The sequence below is a fragment of the Dasypus novemcinctus genome, chromosome 10, assembly GCF_030445035.2.
Source record: "Dasypus novemcinctus isolate mDasNov1 chromosome 10, mDasNov1.1.hap2, whole genome shotgun sequence".
NCBI classification, from domain to species: domain Eukaryota; kingdom Metazoa; phylum Chordata; class Mammalia; order Cingulata; family Dasypodidae; genus Dasypus; species Dasypus novemcinctus.
Window position 1 is genome coordinate 75081953 of NC_080682.1, and position 24208 is coordinate 75106160.

Sequence of the window (24208 nt, forward strand, 5' to 3'; positions counted from 1 at the left end):
TTAGCCACCTGCATGTACATCTCCAGGGACAGCATGACCCAGTGGTCAGAAAGTAACTTGCTACCATGGAAATAGCATGCCTTCGTTTCCCACATTTCCCCCTTTTTGTTTTAGTCAGGGTGGCTGTGCCTGTCTTAGGTTGCCCTCCTCTGAGAGTCTTACCCATCATTGACTACCAGCCAAGTGCTCTGACCATGGGGAATTATATCAGGGTTTTAGCAGTACCAAATTATTAGCTTGTCCCATCACGTCAACAACATAGTGCAGTCTTCGGCATACTCCTTGTCCCAGGCAAGCAACAACAATGAGCAACAAGATTAATACACAAAATCCTATTCCTAATGCTGATAAAAAATGTTGAGACTTCCACCAATCTACTGGATTAAACTTATTAAAATGAGAAATTAAATCATTAAAGATATCTTTATCACCAGCTACATCAATTTGATTGGGACATTTTTAATATTCTTTTTTGTAATTCTTATATTTCTAATGACATATTACCTTTATGACCTATCAAATGATTTTTCATCTTTTCCCAATCAAATATAGAATTTTTATAAGCAAGTGGAGTAATACAAAAGTTACTTTCATTCCAATCACATTTCAAGCCCCTAAATAGATTTAAGTTATATACTTGATCTCTAAGATGTAAAACTGCTGAGTCTAAATCATTAACTCTACTGTTTAATTCTCCATCAATATATTCTTGACTATGCCATAAGTCACTAGCATTCTTATGCCAATCATGATGTATTGTTGAGTCTGCACCGTCTCATGCAAGGCCACTGTAGCTGTAGCGGCAGCTGCAATGACACCAGTCAGTCCTAATATGCCAGCTATTATCAGTCCCACAAATCGCTTTGAGCGCTTCAGGATTTCTTGAGCCATATGGAACAGCAGTTGACTCTCAGGTGACGATTGCCAAATTTGGTTCAGTCGCACTGGAATCCACACTCCCTGCCACCTTCGAGCCATTGTAATGAAATCTCCATTCTGTAAAATATTCTCAGACAAACAAGTATGCAAGGCCCCACTTTTATGTAATAGAGCATTCTTGGTTATAGTTAATTTTCCAACCACAAACACATAAGGATCTCTTACACACGCCTGAAGATGATGAATTTGATTTAAATGCAGACATTGACCCTTCTTACTATTATTCCCAATCCATTCTATAGTAGGAGTTATTTCTAGAAAAACTTTCCACAGATTCTTCTGCTTGTGTATAGATGTAATATTACACCATGGAGAAGGGATGCATTTCCCTTTCTGTTTCCAAAATATTATTTTTAGTAAAAATTATTTTTTGTTGGCCTTTACTATTTAGTCCGTGCCAAATAAATCTGTCATTATATTCAATGGGACTCCCCATAGGGGCACTTTCCCACACTATTCCATAGGAATCATTAAAAACGACAGAGCCTCTTCCCATATGGCACTCTTGCCATCCTTCTTTATCCCTACTTTCTTTTTGCGGACAATCATAAGTAGGATTGTTAGTCATGATTAAATTGTAAGAGGGAAATAAAGTCACAATAAACTGAGTATTATTATTTTTGAAGATAATTACGGCCCAGTTTTTAACATACATACAGGAAGGATGGTTACCAATGCATAAGGGTCGATAATCAAATGGTAATACGAGATTATAGATTCTTTGTCCTTCCTCATAGGGTTTAATTGACAATTGATCATCAGTTGGTCCAGAGAATAGATGGGTCTTATTCAGATCTATATGAAAGAATGGATCTTTCCAGGTTAACACTCTAAGTAATGGGGAGTTAGGTCTATAGGCCCAATAAGTGTAATTACTGGCAGCTTCCTCATTACTTAGGATCACCATCATCAGAAGTTACAGGAGACCCCATCTCTTCATTCCGGGGTTTAATCCTATTCGCAGGTAACCAAATTTGTTCTCCATTTTCTGAAATGACAAGAGCATAGCCTCGCCCCCCTACTTTGATCCTGCCTTTTTTCCATTTATTGCTTAAAATATCTTTCCAGAATATTGGTTGATCTTCATTTCCTGCATCCACTGTAGATGTTTGACATTTTCCAAAGTGACATTCCACAGGTATCAATGAATTATAAACATTAAGAAAATTTAAAGTAAGTAAAGCTTTTGCCAATTGATCTTTTGGTGTTATAATACAATCATCTCCCCCTTTTTGTTTTAAAAGCATAGTTTTTAGGGTATGATGGCTGCGTTCAACTATGGCTTGACCTGTAGGATTATAAGGAATACCAGTAATATGCTCAACAGCATATGTAGAACAAAAAGAAGTAAAAGACTTACTAGTGTAAGAAGGGCCATTATCAGTTTTAATTTTCAAGGGGCGTCCCATCACAGCAAAAGCAGACCACAAATGGGAACGAACATGATGAAAACGTTCACCACTTTGTGCAGTAGCCCACAAAAAATGAGAGAAGTGTCAATATAAACATGAACATATTGCAGTTTACCAAAGGATGGTATGTGAGTAACATCCATCTGCCACAATTGATTAGGAGTCAGGCCTCTGGGATTAGTTCCAGCCTGAAAAGGCACCTCTGTTAGTGGTCCGCAAGTAGGACAAGTGCAAATAATTTCTTGTGCCTGTAGTCTTGTTAACTTTTGATATTTATTTTGCAGGCCTCTAGCATTAATGTAAGTTAAAGCATGGTAATCACGAGCACTTTGTAAACACCCTACTAATAAATCAGCTCAAGCATTATTTGCTGTCATAGGACCAGGCAAAGAGGTATGAGAGCGTATATGAGTAATGTAAATAGGATGCTGTCTTAACCTGATGAGATGTTGCAAGTCAGCGAAAAGTTGAGAAAACTGATCAGTAGCAAAGATATGAGCTGTTTCAATATGCTTGACAGTAAGACATACATATTCAGAGTCAGAGACAATGTTCAAGGCTCTCAAAACATTTGTAAAACCTTAATGACGGCTGAAAGCTCTGTGCATTGAGCAGACGAATATGGAGTCTGCCAAACCTGTTCTTCTTGAGATGTAACATATGCTGCTTTTTTATTACTATTACTATCAGTAAATACCGTACAAGATGGTTGAGCTATGCTCATAGCCCTGAAAAGCACTGCAAAAGTCTATTGTTGGGTTTTTTACAGATAGAGGAATGCAGCTGGCTTGGGTTGTTTAAGAAGACACTAAAGAAAGTTTTAGCAAGATTTAAAACAAAGTGATAGCAACACAGCTGTACATTAACTTCTTGCAACAAACTAGCAGTGTTGGGCGTTGCTGCATACTACAGTGTTGTTACTTTAATCTATGATAAGAGGTTGTTTCTGTGACACATACTCTCTTATAATAATTAAAACCATAATTAACCACATTGTACTTCTCTTTAATATTATGTTGAAATATTGGTAACTTTATACACTCTCAAGCATTTATAGAAACCTTTTACTCACACAACTTTAATTAATAGGGTTAAAGGAAAGAAAAAACTTGTTAATTTTATAACACTTTAAAACACTTTTTATTCAACTTATAACATATTAAATGAACTTAACTATTACTTTAATTTTTCTTTCAAGGTAAAAGAACAAATCTCTTATAATTAGTTTGGAATAAAATGTTCCTTTTTATGATTTGATTTTGAGATAGCAGTTTTGAACATTATGTTCCTTTAAAAGAGATAAAACTTTTCCTTCTTGGAACACTGAGGAAATGATAAGGTTAAAGCACAAGAAGCTATTTTGATAAAACAGACTTTCTTTGTGTACTGATTATTGAGGATAAAAACTTTTATCAAAACAGATTAATGAATTGAGAGGCTTTGAGGAAGAACAAAATTTTAACTTTGCATTAGTATACTACTTGATATTAAAGCTTTTAAAATTTTATAGATAGACCCATCAAATCTTATTCAACTTTAACCATAAAAATTCCTTTTCCACGAAACTTCTGCACTTTCAGTATTCACTCAGGTTTTGTTCCATATTTTACTCTTTCTTAATAACCAATCATTTTATCTTAGGACAAAATCATTTCCTGTTTTCTTACTAATAAAAACACATCTCATATAGCCCACATACAAAGTTATCAAGCAAACTTCTTATAACATAATACCGTCAACACTAAACAGGCTTGTTAAAATAATAAACTTCTCTTTACTTTAAATACTTAGTAGCATGCAATATCAGAAACAGTTTCCTAGCAAGTTGTCAAGGGAGGCTGGCTGCAGCCAAGCTTTCCTGTTATAAAATTACCTTTTATTATTATTATTATTATTAATTCAGGTTTGTTTAATAATGACCTTTTGGAATTAGCCACTTAAACACTTTAATTTAAAAAATGCTTCATAAGACTTTTTATAATTATTTATAACCATATAGACTATAATTATATTATTTTAAGACAAATTTTACCTTCACAGAACACATTTCCTTACTTAAAGTTCCACCACAATACCTTTTACAACTTGCTACATGCATTTAACTTCCAAGAGTTTATGAAAATTAGCCATCCTACTTTAGGACAAAACACACCTTTTTGCAAAACATATTAAATTTCAGTTAGCATTCTCACAAACTTTTAACCTTTTTAATATTCATTTAAGTTTTATATCCTTCATATTATCCTGTGAAGAAAAATAAACTTCATTTCAATCTAGGCAAGAACAACTTTTTATAGAAGAACTTATAGTAATTTTGTTAATCAAGACTTATGATTTTTATCATTGTAGAGATCTTATTAACATTTAAACTTAAGTATTAATATAAGTGTTTATTTAATTTTTGGCCATTTGAATAGAGCTCTTTTTTAAAAATTTTTATTAATTTATATTACCATCCGGAGGTATCAAACTATACACTGACCTTGAACGAACAGACAAACACAGAACAATTACAACACATTAACAGAAACATACAGTTTGCAATCAACTCATAATTCTTACTTTCTTGGCATAGCTGTTTTTAAGTTCTTATTAAGATTTTTCTAGAATCCATGTTGCCTGTAACATGCAAGCTTGTACTTGGAAACATTTTTATTAGTTATCAGCAATCAGTTAAGGTAACTTGAGCAGCATAAATATAGTTAAGCTCTAATTTAGAAGTTTAGACAGACCGTTAACACACATTTTTGGATTATTATTCTATAAGACTATACTGAGACTTGAAGTTCAGGAGTAAACTATTGATTTAAAACTGAAAATTCCTTTTTAAACCTTGATAAAAATTTTGTACTAATTTTATTATCTTGGTTAAATAAGCCCAATTAGAAATAGAATGGAAATAAAACAGAACACCAATGTTGCCATGTGTTTCTCTTTTTTCAGTGGCTTAACTCTGTTAACCCCCACTAGCCCACAGCTACATTGTCATATAGACAGCAGAGGGGTTGCAGAGTTACTGCCAGAATAGTTTCCTTATCTTAGTTAACACTTTAACAGAGAGTTTTCTTACAAGCCTGATTTCACCAACAAGAACTTTGTTTAGTATCTTTGCCTGTTTTAAATCTTTCAATAGTTTAAAAGGTATTGGCTCAGGATGAAACTTGACACCCCGTTGCAAATTATTTGTATCTGGTGTTATTGCATGTAATGTTACTGGGAAAGCAGATAATAATTGTTTAACATAAGGCAAAGCATCGGCAACATCTGAAAACATTTCTAATTTAGGCTTAGTAACAGAAGGCAATTCAGTAGGTGCAGAGGGTTGTACTGGATACACAGAAGATATTTCATTAAGATACTTCACTGAGCTTTTATTGATGAAAGGGTTAATATCAGGATGAGGGGGAAAAACCTGATGGTTCCCATTCACCTCAAGCTCCTGTTCTGTCATTTTACTTTCTTTCATTTCAAATTTACGCATGGGCTTAGAAAATATAGTAATTTCATCTTTCTCTCCTTCTTTAGACTGTAAAGAATCTAAGGCTGCTGCAATTTGTTGTCCTAAAGCCCACACCGACAGGGGTATAGTTTTTCTTTTTTGGTATGCTCTAAGTGGCGCCTTCATTACTTGTTTCCATGTTTAAGATTTAAAAGATTTTTTCCTTGCGACTGAAACCAATAACAGTGTTTTTGTACTAGAGCAAAAAGTTGAAGTAAATTAGCAGTTTTTACTGAGACTCTGACAATATTTAAAAGAGATTTTACTACCTGTGAATATTCTTCCAGCTGTCCTGGTTGATTACCCATACCCTGATGCTAGCAGAAAAACAGGATTAATTAAAATTCTTACCACTGTGTGGTCAGACTTGAGTCACCCTTTGATGGATACCTCAGCCTTTCAGGAAGGTTTTCAGTTCCACGTTCCCGATACTGCCTTGGAAGAATCTCTGCTACAGTCACTGCTTTCGACCCCATGTTGGGCGCCAGATGTCGGAGTCGACGGACCCGAAGGGTATCGGGAATGAAAGACAAAGAGAGATTGGGATCAGGGGTTCTGAGAGCATTGATTTCTCAAGCTCATCAGACAAGTTTATTAATCTCAGGGGCTTCTTTATATACCCCAAGCAGTTGTGAGAACCAGCAACTATTCTAGCTAAATATTCCCATTACCTCATTCTAAATAACACAGTGCACAGTGGATAAGATAGTTACCAAAGCTCAAGATGCTCTATTATGTTATTGAAACAAGTATACTCATAAATCTTATTGCCCAGGTTACTTGAGATATCAAGTCTGGGTTCTGCTGGAATGTTATGTTTCCCGAGAGATTAGCCACCTGCATGTACATATCCAGGGACAGCATGACCCAGTAGTCAGAAAGTAACTTGCTACCATGGAAACAGCATGCCTTTGTTTCCCACAATTGTTGTACACCTTTAATATGTTTTTGAACTCACTTATCATGTATTTTATTCCCATGAGCTCTGTTACTTTTTTATTCAGGTTTTCAAGTTCTTCTTTGTGCTTGCTCAGTGTCTACTTGATTTCTTTTATCTTTAAGCCATATTGTCTTTTACCTCCTTGATTTCAATTTGGAAATGTCTGTGAATCTTTTTGGTTAGTTGTCTCAAAACCTTTGCCTCATCTGGGGTATTAATACATTCCTTTTCTTGGGCCATTTCTTCCATTTTCCTTGTATGGCTTGCAATTATTTGTGGGGTTTTTTTTGTTTTTTTTTTTAAGATTTATTTTTTCTTTCTTTCTTTCCACTCCCCCCCCCCCCCAGTTGTCTGCTCTCTCTCCATTTGCTGTGTGTTCTTCTGTGTCCGCTTGTATTCTTGTCAGTGGCACCCGGAATCTGTGTCTCTTTTTGTAGTGTCATCTTGCTGCAACAGCTCTCCATGTGTGCGGCACCACTTCCGGGCAGGCTGCGCTTTTTTCACACTGGGAAGTTCTCCTTACGGGGCACACTCCTTGCACATGGGGCTCCCCTATGCAGGGGACACCCCTGTGTGGCAGGGCACTCCTTGTGTGCATCAGCACTGCACATGGACCAGCTCACCACATGGGCAGGAGGCCCTGGGTTTGAGCCTTGGACCTCCCATGTGGTAGGCAGACATCCTATCCATTGGGCCAAATCTGCTTCCCTGCAATTATTTGTTCATGTCCAGGCATCTGATTTTCATGGTAGATTTATTCTGATGCTCAATTTCTCTCCCTATAGGGATTTAGTAGTGAGTTGCTTTGTGTTACTGCTCTCCTTGATTCTCGGTTCAACCTGTTCTAGGTCTTTAGGATTGTCCATGTTAGTTGCTGAGATCTGGGCCTTTGACCCAATAATGAGTTACAGACCCATTTCCAAGGACCTTGGGGAGGGAGGCTATAAAGGCCAGAAAAAGCCTCTCTTACTTGCTTTTTGTTTCCTCACTTGCACTTCCTTGGTCCACCAGAAGGTCACCCTCTTTGGCAGCCCTCTCAGTTCAAAGCATGATTGGAGTGTGTCTGCAGCAACAATGACTGGATCAATGTGATAGAGAATCCTGTCTGTAGGCTAAAAACCTTGTAATTCAAATTTTCTCGGAGGTAGTTCTCCAGCCTCTCCTGACAGCCTCTTCCCTTTTCCCAGGTAGGAACTAATTCCACTCCCCTCTGTGCCCCCAACAACTAGTCCCAGTTAGTAGAGAGGAAGATGGAGAGGTTTGGAACTCTTTAGTCCGGCTTCAGCTCCCAAGGCAAACAATTGTAGATGTCGGTAGTTGCCACTGAGGCTTTTAATTCATAGTTTTGCCATGGTGATTAATTTCCCTTGCCCTTCTCTTCTGGGTAGTGTCCATCTTACCCTGGTATCCCATACCCTAGAACACTTTTTTTCCCACACCATTTCTGCATGTCCTCTAGCTATTTTTCTGGGACAGAAGAGATTCCCATGTCTTCCTAGTTTGCCATCTTCCCGGAAAACTAATCCATTCTTGTAGGTGTAAATCTAGTGTTAAGTACGACCTTTTGATTCGGTTACTTTGGTTAAGGGCTTTTTGATTAGGTTATTTCAGTAAGGCATGGACTAGGAGATCTTAATTCTCTTACTGGAATCCTTTCTAAGAAAATGAAATTCAGATGAAGAGAGGGAGAAACCCACAGAAGCCAGAAGCTAATAGGAGTAAAACCCGGAAGAGAAGGGAGAGATCAGAAAACACCACCACGTAACTTGCCATGTGACTGAGGAGCCCAGGGTTGCTAGCAGCCATTCTTCAGGGAGAAAGCGTCATCTCATGATGCCTTGATTTAGACATTTTTCTTAGCTTCAGAACTGTAATGTCATAATAAAATAATCATCATTGTACAAGCTGTCCTATTTCTGGTATATTGCTGTCAGCAGCCCAGTAGACTGAAACAGTTGGATTAAAGTTTAAGGAACAGATACCACAGAATCTAAATTCAGTGCTAGCACATTAAAATAGCAGAATTTCCAGGTTTCAACAGAAGGTTACAAAACAAAGAGATAGGAAATGATGGCCTAAGCAAAGGAAAAGAGTACGGTGTTAGGGAAGCAGATGTGGCCCAAGGGATTGGGCTCCCGTCTATCATACGGGAGGTCCAGGGTTTGATTCCCAGGGCTGCCTGGTGAAGACAAGCCAGCCCACGCGGCCATCTAGCCCAAATGAAGTGCTGGCCCATGCAGCAAGCCGGCCTGAGTGGAATGCTGGCCTACATGGAAAGCTGGTCCAAGCAGAGCTGGTGCAGCAAGATGATGCAACAAAAAGAAACACAGGAGAGACAATGAGAGATGCAGCAGACCAGGGAGCTGTAGTGGTGCAAAAGATTGAGCGTGTCTCTCCCTCTCCTAAAGGTCCCAGATTGGTTCCTGGTGCCACCTAAAGAGAAAACAAGCAGACACAGAAGAATGCACAGCAAGTGAACACAGAGCAGACAGTGAGGGTGGAGGGTGGGGTAGAAATTAATTATTTTAAAGAGTAAAGTGTTAAACTCTCCCAGGTATGGCATTACAGAAAAAGACATTTTTTAAATGGTCCTGAATGTGTTCAAAGAGCTAAAGGAAATCAGGAAGAGGATAGATGAACACAAAGAGAAAACATCAGTGGAGAGAAGGAAATTATGATAAGGTACCCATCAGAGTTGAAGATCCCAGTAACAGAATTAAAAATTAGTGTGACAGCCACTGTGAAAGCTAGTTTGGTAGTTCCTCAGAAAGCTAAGTATAAAACTACCATATGACCCAGAAATCTCACTAGTGGGTATATACCCTAAAGAATTGAAAGCAGGAACTTGAACAGATATTTGCACACCAATGTTCATGGTGGCATTCACAATAGCTAAAAGATGGAAACAACCCAAGTGTCCATCACTCAGTGAACGAGTATATTTAGAAAATGTGGTATACACATACAATGGAATATTGTTCAGGAATGAAGTCCCAATACATGTGACAACGTGGATGAACCTTGAAGACATCATGTTGAGTGAAATAAGCCAGACACAAAAGGACAAATATATCATCTCACTGATTTGACATAATTAGAATAAGCAAACTCATACTCAGAATCTAGACTAATGGTTACTGGGGAATAGGGTGAGGACAAGGATGGGAAGGTAAGACTTAAAATGTATGGAGTTCCAGTTTGGAATGATAGAAATGTTTTGATAATGTATGGTGGTGATAGTAGCACAACATTGTGAACATAACAGCATGAAATATATCTGAATATGATTAATAGAGGAAATGTTAGAAAGTATACATAATAGGATAAAAAATTTTTAAAAATCCATGGAAGTACACTACACAGTGAACCCTAAATTAATTCATGAACTATAGCTAATAGTATAGTTATAAAAATGTGCTATCATCAATTGTAACAAATGTAACACACCATTGGAAGGTGTGGTGTGTGGGAATCCTGTATTTTATGCATGATTGTTTTGTAAACCTACAAATTCTCTAAAAAAGGAAAAAAAGGGCTCTTAGGGTATTTAAAATAGTTTCTAAGAACAACCAAAAAAATTGCTTTGAAGGGTTCAACAGCAGATTGGAGTGACAGAAGACAGAACTCAGTGAACTTGAAGATAAGGCAATTGAAATCATTCAGTCTGAGGAACAAAAAGAAGAAAGAAAGAAGAAAAAGGAACACAGCCTGAGGAACCTGTGGGATACCATCAAGTGTACCCATTGTGGGAGTCCCAGAAGGAGAAGAGAGAGAAGATTCAAGGAAAAAATAATTTAAAACTTTCCAAATTTAATTAAAAGCATGAATATACCTATCCAAGATGATCAGTGAACTCCAAACAGGATAAACCCAAATAGACTCATGCTACAGCATATTCTAATCAGACTGTCGAGTGCCAAAGATAAAGAGAATTTTGGAAGCTACAGAGAATAGCAACATGTCATATACAAGGGAATCTCAAGATTAAATGCTGATTTCTCATCAGAAACCAAGGAGGCAAGAAGGCAGTAGGATGATATATTTAAAGTACCAAAAGCAAAAACTGCCAACCTAGAATTCTGTTGGTAGCAAAACTGTCTTTCAAAAATGATGGTGAGATTAAGACATTCCCAGATAAATATAAGTTGAGTTCATCACCACTAAACTGGTCCTACAAGAGATGGTAAAGTAAATTCTGAAGGTTGAAAGAATAGGACAATAGAGAATTGATCGAGACCATATCAAGAATAAAGATCTCTGGTGAGGGTAATGAGATGGGTAAATATTTATATCAATACTAATGCATTTTTGTTTGTAACTTCAGTTTTTACTTCTTACAGGATCCAAAAGTAAAGTGCATGAAATGTAATGATAAATCAGTGGTTTCTGATTTATATAATATAAATATGTAATTAGTGATAAGAACTATAAAAAGGAGGGGGAGCAGAAGGGTATAAAAACATAGTTTGTATATATCATTGAAGTTAAATTGATATCAAAGTAAGAGAAATTGTTATAGATTTAATATATGTTACATTTAAGCCCCTTGGTAACTACAACAAAAATATAGCAAACGTGCAAGCTTATATAGAAACATGCCAGGGGAGGGGGCAGGGGGAATGGGGAGTTAGTGCATAATTGGTATAGGCTTTCTGTTCGGGGACGTGGGAACGTTTTAATGATAGAAGATGGTGAGGATACTGCAATATTGTGAATGTGATTAATCCCATTGACTGGTATGCTTGAGATCAGGTTTATGTAATATATCTTTTCTCACAATTAAAAAAAAAGAAGAGTGACTAAAGAGAAAGAATTTAATGCAATGCATGATTCTGGATAGGATCCAGCAAGAGAGGAGAAAAAGTTCAAAGGGACATTATTAAGACTTATGATAAAATCGGAATATAGACTGTTAGCTTTATGTCAATATTAAATTGCTTGAATTCGATAACTGTACCTAAGGTGGTTACAGAAGTGAATATCCTTGTTCTTAGGAAATGTACCTGGCAGTATTTAGTGTTTAAGGGGTATGATGTATATAGTCCACACTCAAGTTTTCAGAAAATTAATTGGATGGATGGAAAAAAGGGAGGAAGGTAAGGGAGGAAGGGAAGATGGGAGGGAAGGGTAGCAAAAAGTTGAAATTGTGAATCTGGGCCTGGGGTAGGGTAGAGGTATTGTAGAGTTCTCTGTATGGGGTTTGTATTGTTTTTGTAATTGCCCTGTAAGTTTGAACATATTTCAAAATGAAAAGTTAAAAAACAAAAAAACCTTGGGGGTCCATTAAATTAAACACATTTCCTAAAACTTTTCTGTCAGGTTATTGCTAATGTTAGCTTATAATGCATTATAGTTATTTGGCTTTCTTTGTCTTTCCTTAAGCCCCTGTTATTCATTGCCTGTCTTTTCCAAATATTGGAATACTTGATCTCATAGCCTGAATGTACTAAGAACAGTGGATCAGAAAAGTTGAAATATTGCGTATAGTTTATTAAAAATTATAGTTGGTCTAGTAAGCCTCTGGATCCTTGTAGGATACGAGTTCATTTTCATTCTCTGGAAAGAGTACAATAATTGCTTTAATGATCCTTTTTGAGGCCTCATATAGAGGATCCCTTGGGGAGTTGAAATTCTCTTGTGCCTATCACTTCCACGTACTGAAGTTCTTAAGGGACCTCTTAACTCTTCCACATCATTTCGGGATACTCTTTAGTACATGGACTCTAGAGGTTGTGAAGCCATTGAGGACCTGTGGAAATTGTTTCTTCCTACGTATTTCCTTTACCATCAACAGCTCTTGCTTAAGATAATTGAAAGAGTAGGAACCTTGGAGTAGGTGACGAGTACATGGTGCCTGGACCTGGTAGGATCTCAGTAATTAGCTTTTGAATGTTGAATGAATATACATCATCTTGAGGCAATTTTCATGTCATTATTATTTTGGGCTGTACATTTTTTATAGCACTTAAGTTAATTACTATTATATGAAGTAACTTCAGATATTATGTTAACTATGATAATTAACTAACATCTCATAAATATATTCTATGATACAAAGAAATGTGTTAATAATTCCAGGAAATAAAGCTCATTTGGAATTATTAGTAATGCCCCAACATGACAGGCATAGATTATTGCAACTGGCTAGTCATCCTGGCATTGCACTTTGCTCCATTTATGATATGTATATGTGCATGGACTAAATCTGGAAAGATATTAAGAAACTGGTAAGAGTAGTTACTTTATGGGTAGAACCTGGGAGAACTGGTTCTTCACCTACTTTTTGCAGTTAATAGAATATTTTTGAAGGTCTTTTATTAATAGTACATACAGATCTAAATAGTTTATTTAATTGATCAACTTCATAATATTCCATCATATTTATTGACTATTTTATTTGACTAGTCAGTCCCCTATTGGAGGACATTTAGGTATTTTTTGTTTTTGTTTTTTTTTCCTGCTAAATAGCACTGCAGAGAACATTGTAATGCAGACATCTTTTATGTACTTATCTGAGTATAACTGGTGGGAAAAAGTGGAATTACTGGGTCAAAAGGCATGGGTTTTTTTAGAATTTATATTAATAAAAAAGTTGCACCAACTTATACTCTCACTAACAGTGGAGGAGGTTTCCTTCTTCCCTTCTATTACTCTCTTATTCTGTGTTAAACATAGCTATTGGAATAAATGTCCTGTGATATTTCGGTTGTATTATTTCCTGGCTGAAAACACTATTACATTTATCTTTTATCGCTTAATAATAATAACAGTAGTTGCCTTTTTTTTTTTTCAGGGAGTCAATAATATGTTTTAAATACCTTACATATAGTCACACTATTTTACTTCTCTTACTCCATTTTATAGATGAAAGAAATTAAGTCTCAGATTGTGGCTTCGGTCACACAGTTGTAACTGGCTGCACTAGGGTTTCAAACACAGGTCTGTTACCAATTTTTTATGATTCATTCCAGGAAGAGTCAGATGCCTTTACAAGCATTAATGTGTGCACAGATATATGTGTGTGTGTGCATGGGAAAAAGGTGTTCAGTAGTTGTAAAGTAAAAACATAAATTGTTCTTGATATAATAGAGCAAAGTAAAATTAGCTCTATAGCCAGTGGTTCTTTATTAATATTATTGATTGTGGTACCATAAATACAACATAAAATTTCCCATTTTAACCACTTTCTTTTTTTTTTTTTTAAGATTTATTTATTTATTTTTATTTATTCCCCCCTCGCCCCCAAGTTGTCTGCTCTCTGTGTCCATTCGCTGTGTGTTCTTCTGTGACCACTTCTATCCTTATCAGCAGCACCAGGAATCTGTGTTTCTTTTTGTTGCGTCATCTTGCTGCATCAGCTCTCTGTGTGTGCGGTGCCATTCTTGGGCAGGCTGGACTTTCTTTCACGCTGGGCAGCTCTCCTTACAGGGTGCACTCCTTGCGCGTGGGGCTCCCCTACGCGGGGGACACCACTGCGTGGCACGGCACTTCTTGCGCGCATCAGCACTGCGCATGGGCCAGCTCCACACAAGTCAAGGAGGCCCTGGGTTTAAACCACGGATCTCCCATGTGGTAGATGGACGCCCTAACCACTGGGCCAAGTCCGTTTCCCTTTAACCACTTTCATGCATACAATTTAGTGGAATTGATTGCATTCACATTAGTTGTCTTCTATCACCACTATCCATTACCTAAACAGAAACCCTTCTCCATTAGCATTAATTCCCAATTCTCCTCCTGCCTCACCCCTGGTAACCAGTAATCTATTTTATCTTAGTGAATTTGCTTATTCTAGTTATGTCATATAAGTCCTGTCCTTTTGTGTCTGATTTAATTCACTCAACATGATCTCTTTAAGGTTCATCCCTATTATAGCATGTAGCATGTATCAGGACTTCGTTTCTTTTTAAACTCTTGAATTATATTCCATTGTATGTATTTTCCACATTTGTTTATCATTCATCTGTTGATGGACACTTGGGTTGCTTCTACCTTTTGGCTATTGTGAATAATACTGCTATGAACATTGGTATACAAATAGCCGTCTGAGTCCTGGTGTCTCTGCTTTCAATTCCTTTAAGTATATACCAAGAAGTTGGGTCTTATGGTTCGGCTTTCTGAGAAGCCATCAAACTTATTTCCACAGTTGCTGTACCAGTTTATACTACCAACAACAATGTATAATTTCTCCACATCCTTGCCAAGTCTTGTTATTTTCTGTTGTTGATTTCTTTTTAAAATAGCTATCCTAGTGAGTATGAAGAGGTATCTCATTGTGATTTTGATTTGTGTTTCCCTGGTGACCAATGATGTTGAGCATCTTTTTGAGTACTTATGGGCCATTCGTATATCTTTGGAGAAATGTGTATTTAAGTCTTTTGCCCCTTTTTAAATTAGGTTGTCTTTTGTAGGAGTTCTTTATCTATTTTGAATATTAAATCCTTGTTGGGTATGTTTAGGTTCTTGATCCATTTAGAGTTAATTTTTGTGTGTGGTATGAGGTAAAGTTCTAATTTTATTCTTTTTTATGTGGATATCCAGTTTCTACAGCACCACTGTATTTCCCCATTAAGTGGTCTTGGCACTGTTATTTAAAAATCCATTGGTGGGAGCAAGTGTGCTCAGTGCTTTCAGCGCCTGCTTCCCATGTAGAAGGTCCTGGGCTCAATCCCTGATATCTCCTAAAACAACAACAACAACAACAAAAACCATAATCTTTGAGGAGTGGATGTGTAGGTTGATGATTGAGTGCCTGCGTCCATGTATGAGGTCCCAGGTTCAGTCCCAGGTACCTCCTAAAAAAAAAAAATCAGTTGGCCATAGATATGTGGGAATTTATGAACTCTCAATTCTATTCCATTGGCCTATAAGTCTGTTCTTATGCCAGCACCACACTATTTTGATTGTGCTGTTTGGAAATAAGTTTTAAAATTGGGAAATATAAGTTCTCCAATATTGTTCTTCTCTTTCAAGATGTTTTTGGCTTATTCAGGGCCCTTTGCCCTTCCATATAATTTTATTTTTATTTTATTTTATTTTTTAAAGACACCTTAATGATATTTAGTCTTTCAATCTATGGATATGGGATTTCTTTCCATTTATTTAGGTTTTCTGTAATTTCTTTGAGCAGTAATTTTTCCATGTATAAGTCCTTTACATTCTTGGTTAAATTTATTTCTAGATGTTTTATTTTTTAATTGCTTTTGTAAATTGAATTATTATTTTGATTTCCTTTTTTAATTGATCTTTGCTGATAGAAACACCACTGATTTTTGTGTATTAATCTTGTACTCTACTGCTTTGTTCTAGTAGCTTTCTTGTAGATTTTTCAGGATTTTCTAGATACAGGGTCATGTCACCTACAGATAGGGATAGTTTTACTTCTTCTTTTCCAATTTGGATCCCTTTTATTTCTTTCTCTTGCCTAGTTGCTCTGTCTAGAACTTCCAGTACAATGTTGAATAGCAGTGATGACAGTAGGTATTCTTTTCTTGTTCCTGATCTTAGGGGGAAAGCTTTCAACCTTTCCTCATTGAATACAATGTTGGCTGTGGGTTTTTCTTATATGCCCTTTATCATATTGAGAAATTGTCCTTCTATTCCTGTCTTTCAAAGTATTTTTACCCAAGAAAGGATGTTAGATTTTGTTGAATGACTTTTCTGCATCAATCGAAATGATCATGTGATTTTTCCCCTTCAGTTTGTTATTGTAGTTTGGAGTATTACATTAATTGATTTTCTTATGTTGAACCACCCTTTGCATACCTACTTGGTCATGGTGTATAATTCTTTTGATATATTGTTGGATTCTATTTGCAAGTATTTTGTTGAAAATTTTTGCATCTATATTCATTAGAGAGATTGGTCTGTGATTTTCATTTCTTGTATCTTTATCTGGCTTTGGTATTAGGGTGATGTTAGCTTCATAAAATGTGTTGGTGAGGAAGCATATGTGGCTCAAGCAGTTGGGTGCCCACCTACCACATGAGAAGTCCCGGGTTCAGTTCCTGCTGCCTCCTAGGGAAGACAAGACAGTGAGCTGATGCAATGGGCTGGTGCAGCGCACTGACACAACAAGATGACACAACAAGGAAACATAATGATAGGCATAAACAATCAGGGAGCAGATGTGGCTCAAGTGATTGGGTGCCTTCCTCCCACACGGGAGGCCCTGGGTTTGGTTCCTAGTGCCTCCTAAAAAGCAGACTGATAAACACAGAGAGCAGACAGCAAGCACAAACAAGGAGAGAGGGGAGAAATAAATTATTATTTTTTTAAATGTTTTGGGTTATTTTTCCTCCTTTTCAATTTTTTGGAAGACTAAAAGTATTGGTGTTGATTCTTGAAATGCTTGGTAGAATTTACCTGTGAAGCCATCTGCTCTTGAACTTTTCTCTGTTGAGATTTTAATGACTGTTTCAATCTCTTTAAATGTGATTGGTTTGTTGTATTCCTGTTTGGTTTTTTTTCCACTGGAGAGACCCGTTTAATGTGGACCCTCAAGGCTTAGGTGGAGTGGAAGTGTCCGTGGGTTGCGCGGGCAGGCAGGCAAGGTGGGTGAATTGCAGGCCCACACCTGGCCCCAGGAGGGCCTGTCAGGTGGTGGGGGCTGGCCCAGGGAGTGCCAGAGGATGGCTCAGGTAGGCAAACCCACCAGGGAACCAGCAGGCCAGCCCTTTAGAGGGTATTTAAGCCAGGTGGTGAGTGGCCAGGCCAGACCTGGCCCAGAGAGGCAGGGCTGGGGCCCAGTGGGGGTTTCCAGAACCTAGGGGCTGGCATCGCTGGAGGACTCCCAAGCTGCTGCTGGAACTCAAGGCGCGTCTGCGGGTTGGACTCGAGCAGCTCCTGGAGGCGGGTGTGGAGGTGGTCGTTCTTCTCCGCCAAGTGGTCCAGGCAGGAGTTGATCTGGTCCAACATGGAGTTGATGGCAGCATATTCAGTTTCCTCCAAGGCGTCGTCTTCGCCTTCCGCGCCTACCTCCACCGGCCTGCCTAGGTCCCACTGGGGCCCAACATTGCGGGCTCAGGCGCCTCAAGGGCCGCACAACGGTGGAACGCGGCTACGGTCGCGCAGAAAGCCGGTTCCGGGCGGACCATGCAGGGAGTGGGTGGAATGCCGGGCTGTGTATTCCTGTATTTCTTATAGAGTCAATGTAGGTTATATGTGCATTTCAGGAGTTTGTCCATTTCATCCAGGTTGAGTAGTTTGTTGACATACAGTTTCTCATAACATCCTCTTATGATCCTTTTTATTCCTATGGGGTAAGTTATAACTTCCCCCTTTAATTTCTGATCTTATTTATTATATTTCTATCTTTATTATTTTCTTTGTTAGTCTAACTAAGGGTTTATCAATTTTGTTGATCTTCTCTAAGTACCAGCTTTTGGTTTTGTTTATTTTCTCTATTGTTTTTTTTTTTTTCCTTGTTCTCAATTTCATTTATTTTCTGCTCTAATCTATATTATTTCTTTCCTTCTGCTTACTTTAGGATTAGTTTGCTGTACTTTTTCTAGTTTCTTCAAGTATGCAGTTTGGTCTTTGATTTTAACTCTTTCTTCTTTTTTAATTTAGATATTTAGGGCTATGAAATTCCCTATCAACACTGCCTTTGCTGTGACCTGTATGTGTTTTTTGTTTGTTTGTTTTATTCTCCCCCTTGTTATTGTTTTTGCTTGCTATTTGCTGTCTGTGTCCATTTGCTATGTGTTCTTCCGTGTCTGCTTGTCTTTTTTCTTCTCATCTTTCTCTTTAGGAGGCATCAGGAACCAATCCCAGGACTTCCATTGTGGGAGAGAGGTACTCAGTTGCCAGAGCCATCTCATCTCCTGATGTGCTGCATCTCTCACTGTCTCTCCTCTGCATCTCCTTTCGTTGTGTCATCTTGCTGTACTAGCTCTCTGTGGTGTGGAGCACCAGCTCTCCATGGTGCCAGCCACCACCACTCTGTGTCACAGGCTGCCAGCTCTCCTCAATGCAGACCAGCTTGCCTTCACCAGGAGGCCCCAGGAATCAAACCTGGGGCCTCCCATATGGTAGACAGGAGCCTAATCGCTTGAGCCACATCCATTTCCCCCCATACATTTTGATAAGTTGTGCTCTTGTTTTCATTTTGTTTCAGTGTATTTACTAATTTCCCTTACAATTTCTTCTTTGACCCACTGATTTTTTAGGAGTGTGTTGTTTAGCCACCACACATTTGTGATTTTTCCCTTTTCCTGTCTATTATTGATTTCCAGTTTGATTCCATTATGATCAGAGAAGGTGTTTTGTATAATTTCAGTCTTTTTATATTTATTGAGACCTGCCTTGTGACATAACATATGGTCTATCCTGGAGAAAGATCCATGAACACTTGGAAAGAATGCATAATCCACTAATATGGGATACAACATTCTATATATGTCTGTTTGGTCTAGCTTACTTATATTGTTCAAGTTCTCTGTTTCCTTGTTGATTTTCTGTCTGGTTGTTCTATCTAATGATGTGAGTGGGGTGTTGAAGTCTCCAACTATTATTATAGAGATGCCTATTTCTCCCTTTTGTTTTGCCAGAGTTTGCCACATGTATTTTGGGCACCCTGGTTAGGTGCATAGATATTTATGACTGTTATTTCTTCCTGAAGGATTGTCCCTTTTATTAATTTACAATGGCTTTTGCATATAATATACATAATATACATAACTTTTGCATGTGAAGTCTTTTTTGTCCAATATTAATATAGCTACTGCTTTTTTGGGGGGGGGGGTACTGTTGCTTTACTGTTATTTTCAGCCTATTTGATCCCTGGGTCTAAGGTGAGTCTCTTGTAGGCAACATATGAATGGCTCATGTTTTTTTTTTTAATCCATTATGCCAACCTAAATCTTTTCATTGGGGAGTTTAGTCCATTCACATTTAGTGATATTACTGTAAATCCATTATTTACTTCCAACATTTTATTCTTTGGCTTTCATGTGTCACATCTTATTTTCATCTGTCTTTTTACTCTTTTGTTTATCATTTCTGCTAATCTTGCTTCTACACTCTCCTCCAAACCTCTTTCTCCTATTTTTTCTTTTGGGCTATAAGACTCACTTTAATACTTCCTGCAAAGGTGAATTCTTTTTTACAAACTTAGTTTCTGTTTATGTGTGAATATTTAAACTCAACTTCATATTTGAAGGACAGTTTTGCTGGATAAAGAATTCTTGACTGGCAATTTTTCTCTTTCATTATTCTGTTATTCTACTGTCTTCACCCCTTTATGGTTTCTCTGCTACCCCCCAACCCCATCGTGGACATTTTATGTAGCACTCAGAATCTTAACATTCATCACTGTTGAACAGCAAGACCATTCACCTTCCTGCTCATCCTACTCTAACTCAAGTTACAATCAGTTGTATTGTCTCCATGGTTTCTGATGAGAAATCTGCACCACATCTTATTGGGCATTCCTTGTATGTAACGGTTTGCTTCTCCCTTGCTGCTTTTAGAATTTTCTCTTTACCTTTGACATTTGACATTCTGAGTAGTGTGTGTCTTGGAGTATAAAATCTATTCAGATTTATTCTGATTGGGGTACACTGTGCTTCTTGGACATGTAAGTTCATTTCTTTTGTGAGAGTTGGGAAATTTTTAGCCATTATTTCCTCAAATACTCTTTCTGCCCCTTTTCTCTTTTCCTTTTGGAACTTCCATGACAGAGTTGCTTTATATTATCATTCAACACCCTGAGCCTCTGCTCAGTTTTTTCCATTCCTTTCTCTCTGTTCTTTCCTCAGTTTCAGCTGTTTTCTCTTCTTTGTCACTTATTTTTTCTTCTGTCATTTCAAGTCTGCCTCTAATGTATTTTTGAACCCACCAATTATGTCTATTCTTCCCATAAGCTCTGTTTTTTCTCCTCTTCAGATTTTCAAATTCTTCTTTGTGCTCACCCAGTGTCTTCTTGATGTTCTTTGTCTCTGTAGCCATACTGTCTTTCAGCTCATCAATTTGACTTTGAAAATTTATATGAACTTCATTGGTTAGTTGTGTCAAATCCTGAGTCTCTGGGGCTTCGGTCATTTCTTCTAGTTTCTTTTTATGGCTTGTAATTTTTTGCTGATGTCTAGGCATCTGATTATGATGGTGAGTTTGTTCTGATGCTCACTTTCTCTCTCATAGGGATTTAGCGGCAGGAGGCTGAGTGTTACTGCTGTTCTTTGATTCTTGACTCATCCTTTTCTAGGTCTTTAGGATTGTCCATGTTAGTTGCTCACCCGTGGGCCGTGGACCCAGTAGTGGTTTGCAGACACACTTCCAGTGGCCTTGGGGAGAGAGGCTGTAAGGACCAGAAAAAGGGTCTCCTATTTATTTTTAGTTTCCTCACCTGCACTTCCTTGGTCCCCCAGTGGATGGCACTCTTCAGCAGCCCTCACAGTTCAAAGCTAGTTGGAGTGTAAGAGTTTTTCCATTGAGATTCTTTTCCTGTGCCCCTCTCCTGGGTGGTATGCAGCCTTCTCCTAGTGTCCTAAACCTAGAGCATTTTTTCCAGTCTTTTTCTGCCTGTCCTCTAGCTATTTTTCTGGGATAGATGTGAATCCTTATAATTGTTTTGATAATGCTGTTGGATTTGGTTTGCTGGTGTTTTGTTGAGGATTTTTACATCTATATTCAAAAGAGACCTTGATCTAATTTTCTTGTGGTATCTTTATGTGGCTTTGATATTAGGGTAATGTTGGCCTCCTAGAATGAATTAGGAAGTGTTCCCTGACCTTCAATTTTTTGGAAGAGTTTGAGCAAAATTGGAATTAAATCTTCTTAGAATATTTGGTAGAATTACCCTGTGAAGTAATCTGGCCTTGGGCTTTTCTTTGTTGCGACTTTCTGATTACCTAGGGAATCTCTTTACTGATAAAATAACAGATTTGTTGAGTTCTTCTATTTCTTTTTGGGTCAATGTTGGTAGTCTGTTGTTTGTAAGAATTTGTCCATTTCATCTAGGTTATCTAATTCATTGGCATACAGTTGTTCATAGTATCCTCTTATAGTCCTTTCTATTTCAGTGAGGTCAGTAGTAATGGCCACCTTTTCATTTCTATTTTAGTTACTTGTATCCTCTCTTTTTTTCTTTGTCAGTCTAGCTAAAGATTTGTCAGTTTTATTGATCTTTTCAAAGAACTAACTTTTGATTTTCTTGATTGTATTTTTTTGCTGTTGTTCTCTGCTCTAATCTTTGTTCTTTTCTTCTTTCTATTCACTTTGGGTTTAGTTTCCTCTTCCCTCTCTAGTTCTTCCAGTTTTGAGGTTAGGTCTCTGATTTGAAGTCTTTCTTCTTTTTTAATGTAAGCATTTAGAGCTATTTATTTCTTTTGAAGTATTGCATTCACTGCATCCCATAAGTTTTGGAATGTTGTATTTCATTGTCATTCACCTCAAGATATTGCCTAATTTTGCTTCTGATTTCCTCTTTAAGCCATTGGTTGTTTAAGAGTATGTGGTATAATTTCCACATATTTGTGAATTTTCCATTTCTCCCTCTGTTATGGATTTATTTGTAGCTCGATTCCATTGTGTTTGGAGAATTTACATTGTATGATTTCAGTATTTTTTAATTTATTGAGACTTGTTTTGTGACTCAACATATGGTCTATCCTAGAGAATGATCCATGTCCACTTGAGAAGAATGTGTTATCCTGCTGTTTTAGGGTACAGTGTTCTGTATATGTCTGTTAGGAATAGTTTATGTCTCTTATTATTCATGTTCTCTGTATCTTTATTGATCTTCTATCTAGATTTTCTATCCATTGATGAAGTGGTATATTGAAGGTTCCAACTATTTATTGCAGAGATGTCTGTTTCTCCCTTCAGTTTTGCCAGTGTTTGCCTCATGTATTTTTAGGCACTGTGGTTAGGTGCATAAATATTTATGATTCTTATTTTTTCTTAGTGGATTGAACCTTTATTAATATATAGTGAGTGTCCTTTGTCTCTTTTAACAGCTTTTGACTGAAAGTCTATTTCACCTGATATTACTATAGCTACTCCTCTCTTTTGGTTACTGTTTGCTTGGAGTATCTTTTTCCATCCCTTCACTGTCAACATATTTGTGTTTTGGGGGTCTAAGGTGGGTATCTTTTAAAGAACCTTGGTTGGATTGTGTTTTAAAAATCTATTCTACCAATCTGTGTGTTTTGATTGGGGAGTTTAATGCATTAACATTGTGTTATACTATAAAGGCAAGACATACTTCAGTCATTTTGTCTTGTTTTCAATATCCCTTATATCTTTTTGTCTCCCTTTTTCTTTATTGTAGCCTCCTTTTTTATGGTTGATCTTTTGTGATGTATCTGATTGACCCCTTTCTCATTTCCTAACTTTTTTTTTTTTTTTTTTTTTTTATTTATTTAATTTCCCCCCCCTCCCCTGGTTGTCTGTTCTTGGTGTCTATTTGCTGCGTCTTGTTTCTTTGTCTGCTTCTGTTGTCGTCAGTGGCACGGGAAGTGTGAGCGGCGCCATTCCTGGGCAGGCTGCTCCCTCTTTTCACGCTGGGCGGCTCTCCTCACGGGCGCACTCCTTGCGCGTGGGGCTCCCCTACGCGGGGGACACCCCTGCGTGGCAGGGCACTCCTTGCGCGCATCAGCACTGCGCATGGCCAGCTCCACATGGGTCAAGGAGGCCCGGAGTTTGAACCGCGGACCTCCCATATGGTAGACGGACGCCCTAACCACTGGGCCAAAGTCCGTTTCCCTCTCATTTCCTAACTTTTAAGGAACTCTAGGACTCCTCAGCTCACAGTTTAAAAATAATTATTATAATTGATTATAGGTTCATTTTTTCTATTGCATATTTACTTATTATCCCCTACAAAAAATGAATTTTATTTTTTAAAACTTAAGTATTTGTTTGTAGATTCTGGAGCCTATAATTTATTTTTTCTTTATTGATATCTTTCCTCCTTGGGCTACACTCTGGCTACACTCTTTCTAAAGGCAAACCTCAGCCACTTCAGAGCTACATAGTTCCTATAGAAATAGGCTAAATCTTGGATCCAGTGTGCCTAACAGTGCTCTACTTAGAGAAAGGGAAAACCTTATGTCATGAACTAGAGCTTAATTAAAACCTATATCTTGAGCTCAGACTCTTTCTTTTTATTCATTAGATTTGTCTGCCTCTACTCATTCCAAGGTGGTGATCCTCACACTCAACTCTTTGGGTAATTCTCAATCCTATCTTGATGTGGTGCAGAGCAACGTGGATATGTTCAGAGCTCTTGTTCCAGTTTTGGGACATTATAGTCAACACAGTGTCCTGCTTGTTGCATCTCAGCCAGGTAAAACTCTTTTATTTTAAATTAAATTTGATGGTCCAGTATATCAGGAGAATTCCCATTACCAATAAGTCAAAAACTTTAGGTTATAAAGGGACAGCTAGACATTATTCAGTTAAATTGCTCTTCTA

The 24208-nt window shown here is 37.6% G+C and overlaps 1 protein-coding gene across 3 annotated transcripts in view; it reads left to right on the forward strand.

Moving 5' to 3' along the window:
- UEVLD (UEV and lactate/malate dehyrogenase domains) overlaps positions 1-24208 on the forward strand; it is a 118717-nt gene that overhangs the window by 81532 nt on the left and 12977 nt on the right. For all 3 annotated transcript variants that reach the window (XM_004484256.4, XM_004484257.4, XM_004484259.4), the window contains one exon: positions 23910-24080. In XM_004484256.4, the coding sequence (XP_004484313.2) occupies positions 23910-24080 (171 nt within the window). The remainder of the gene's footprint in view (positions 1-23909; positions 24081-24208) is intronic.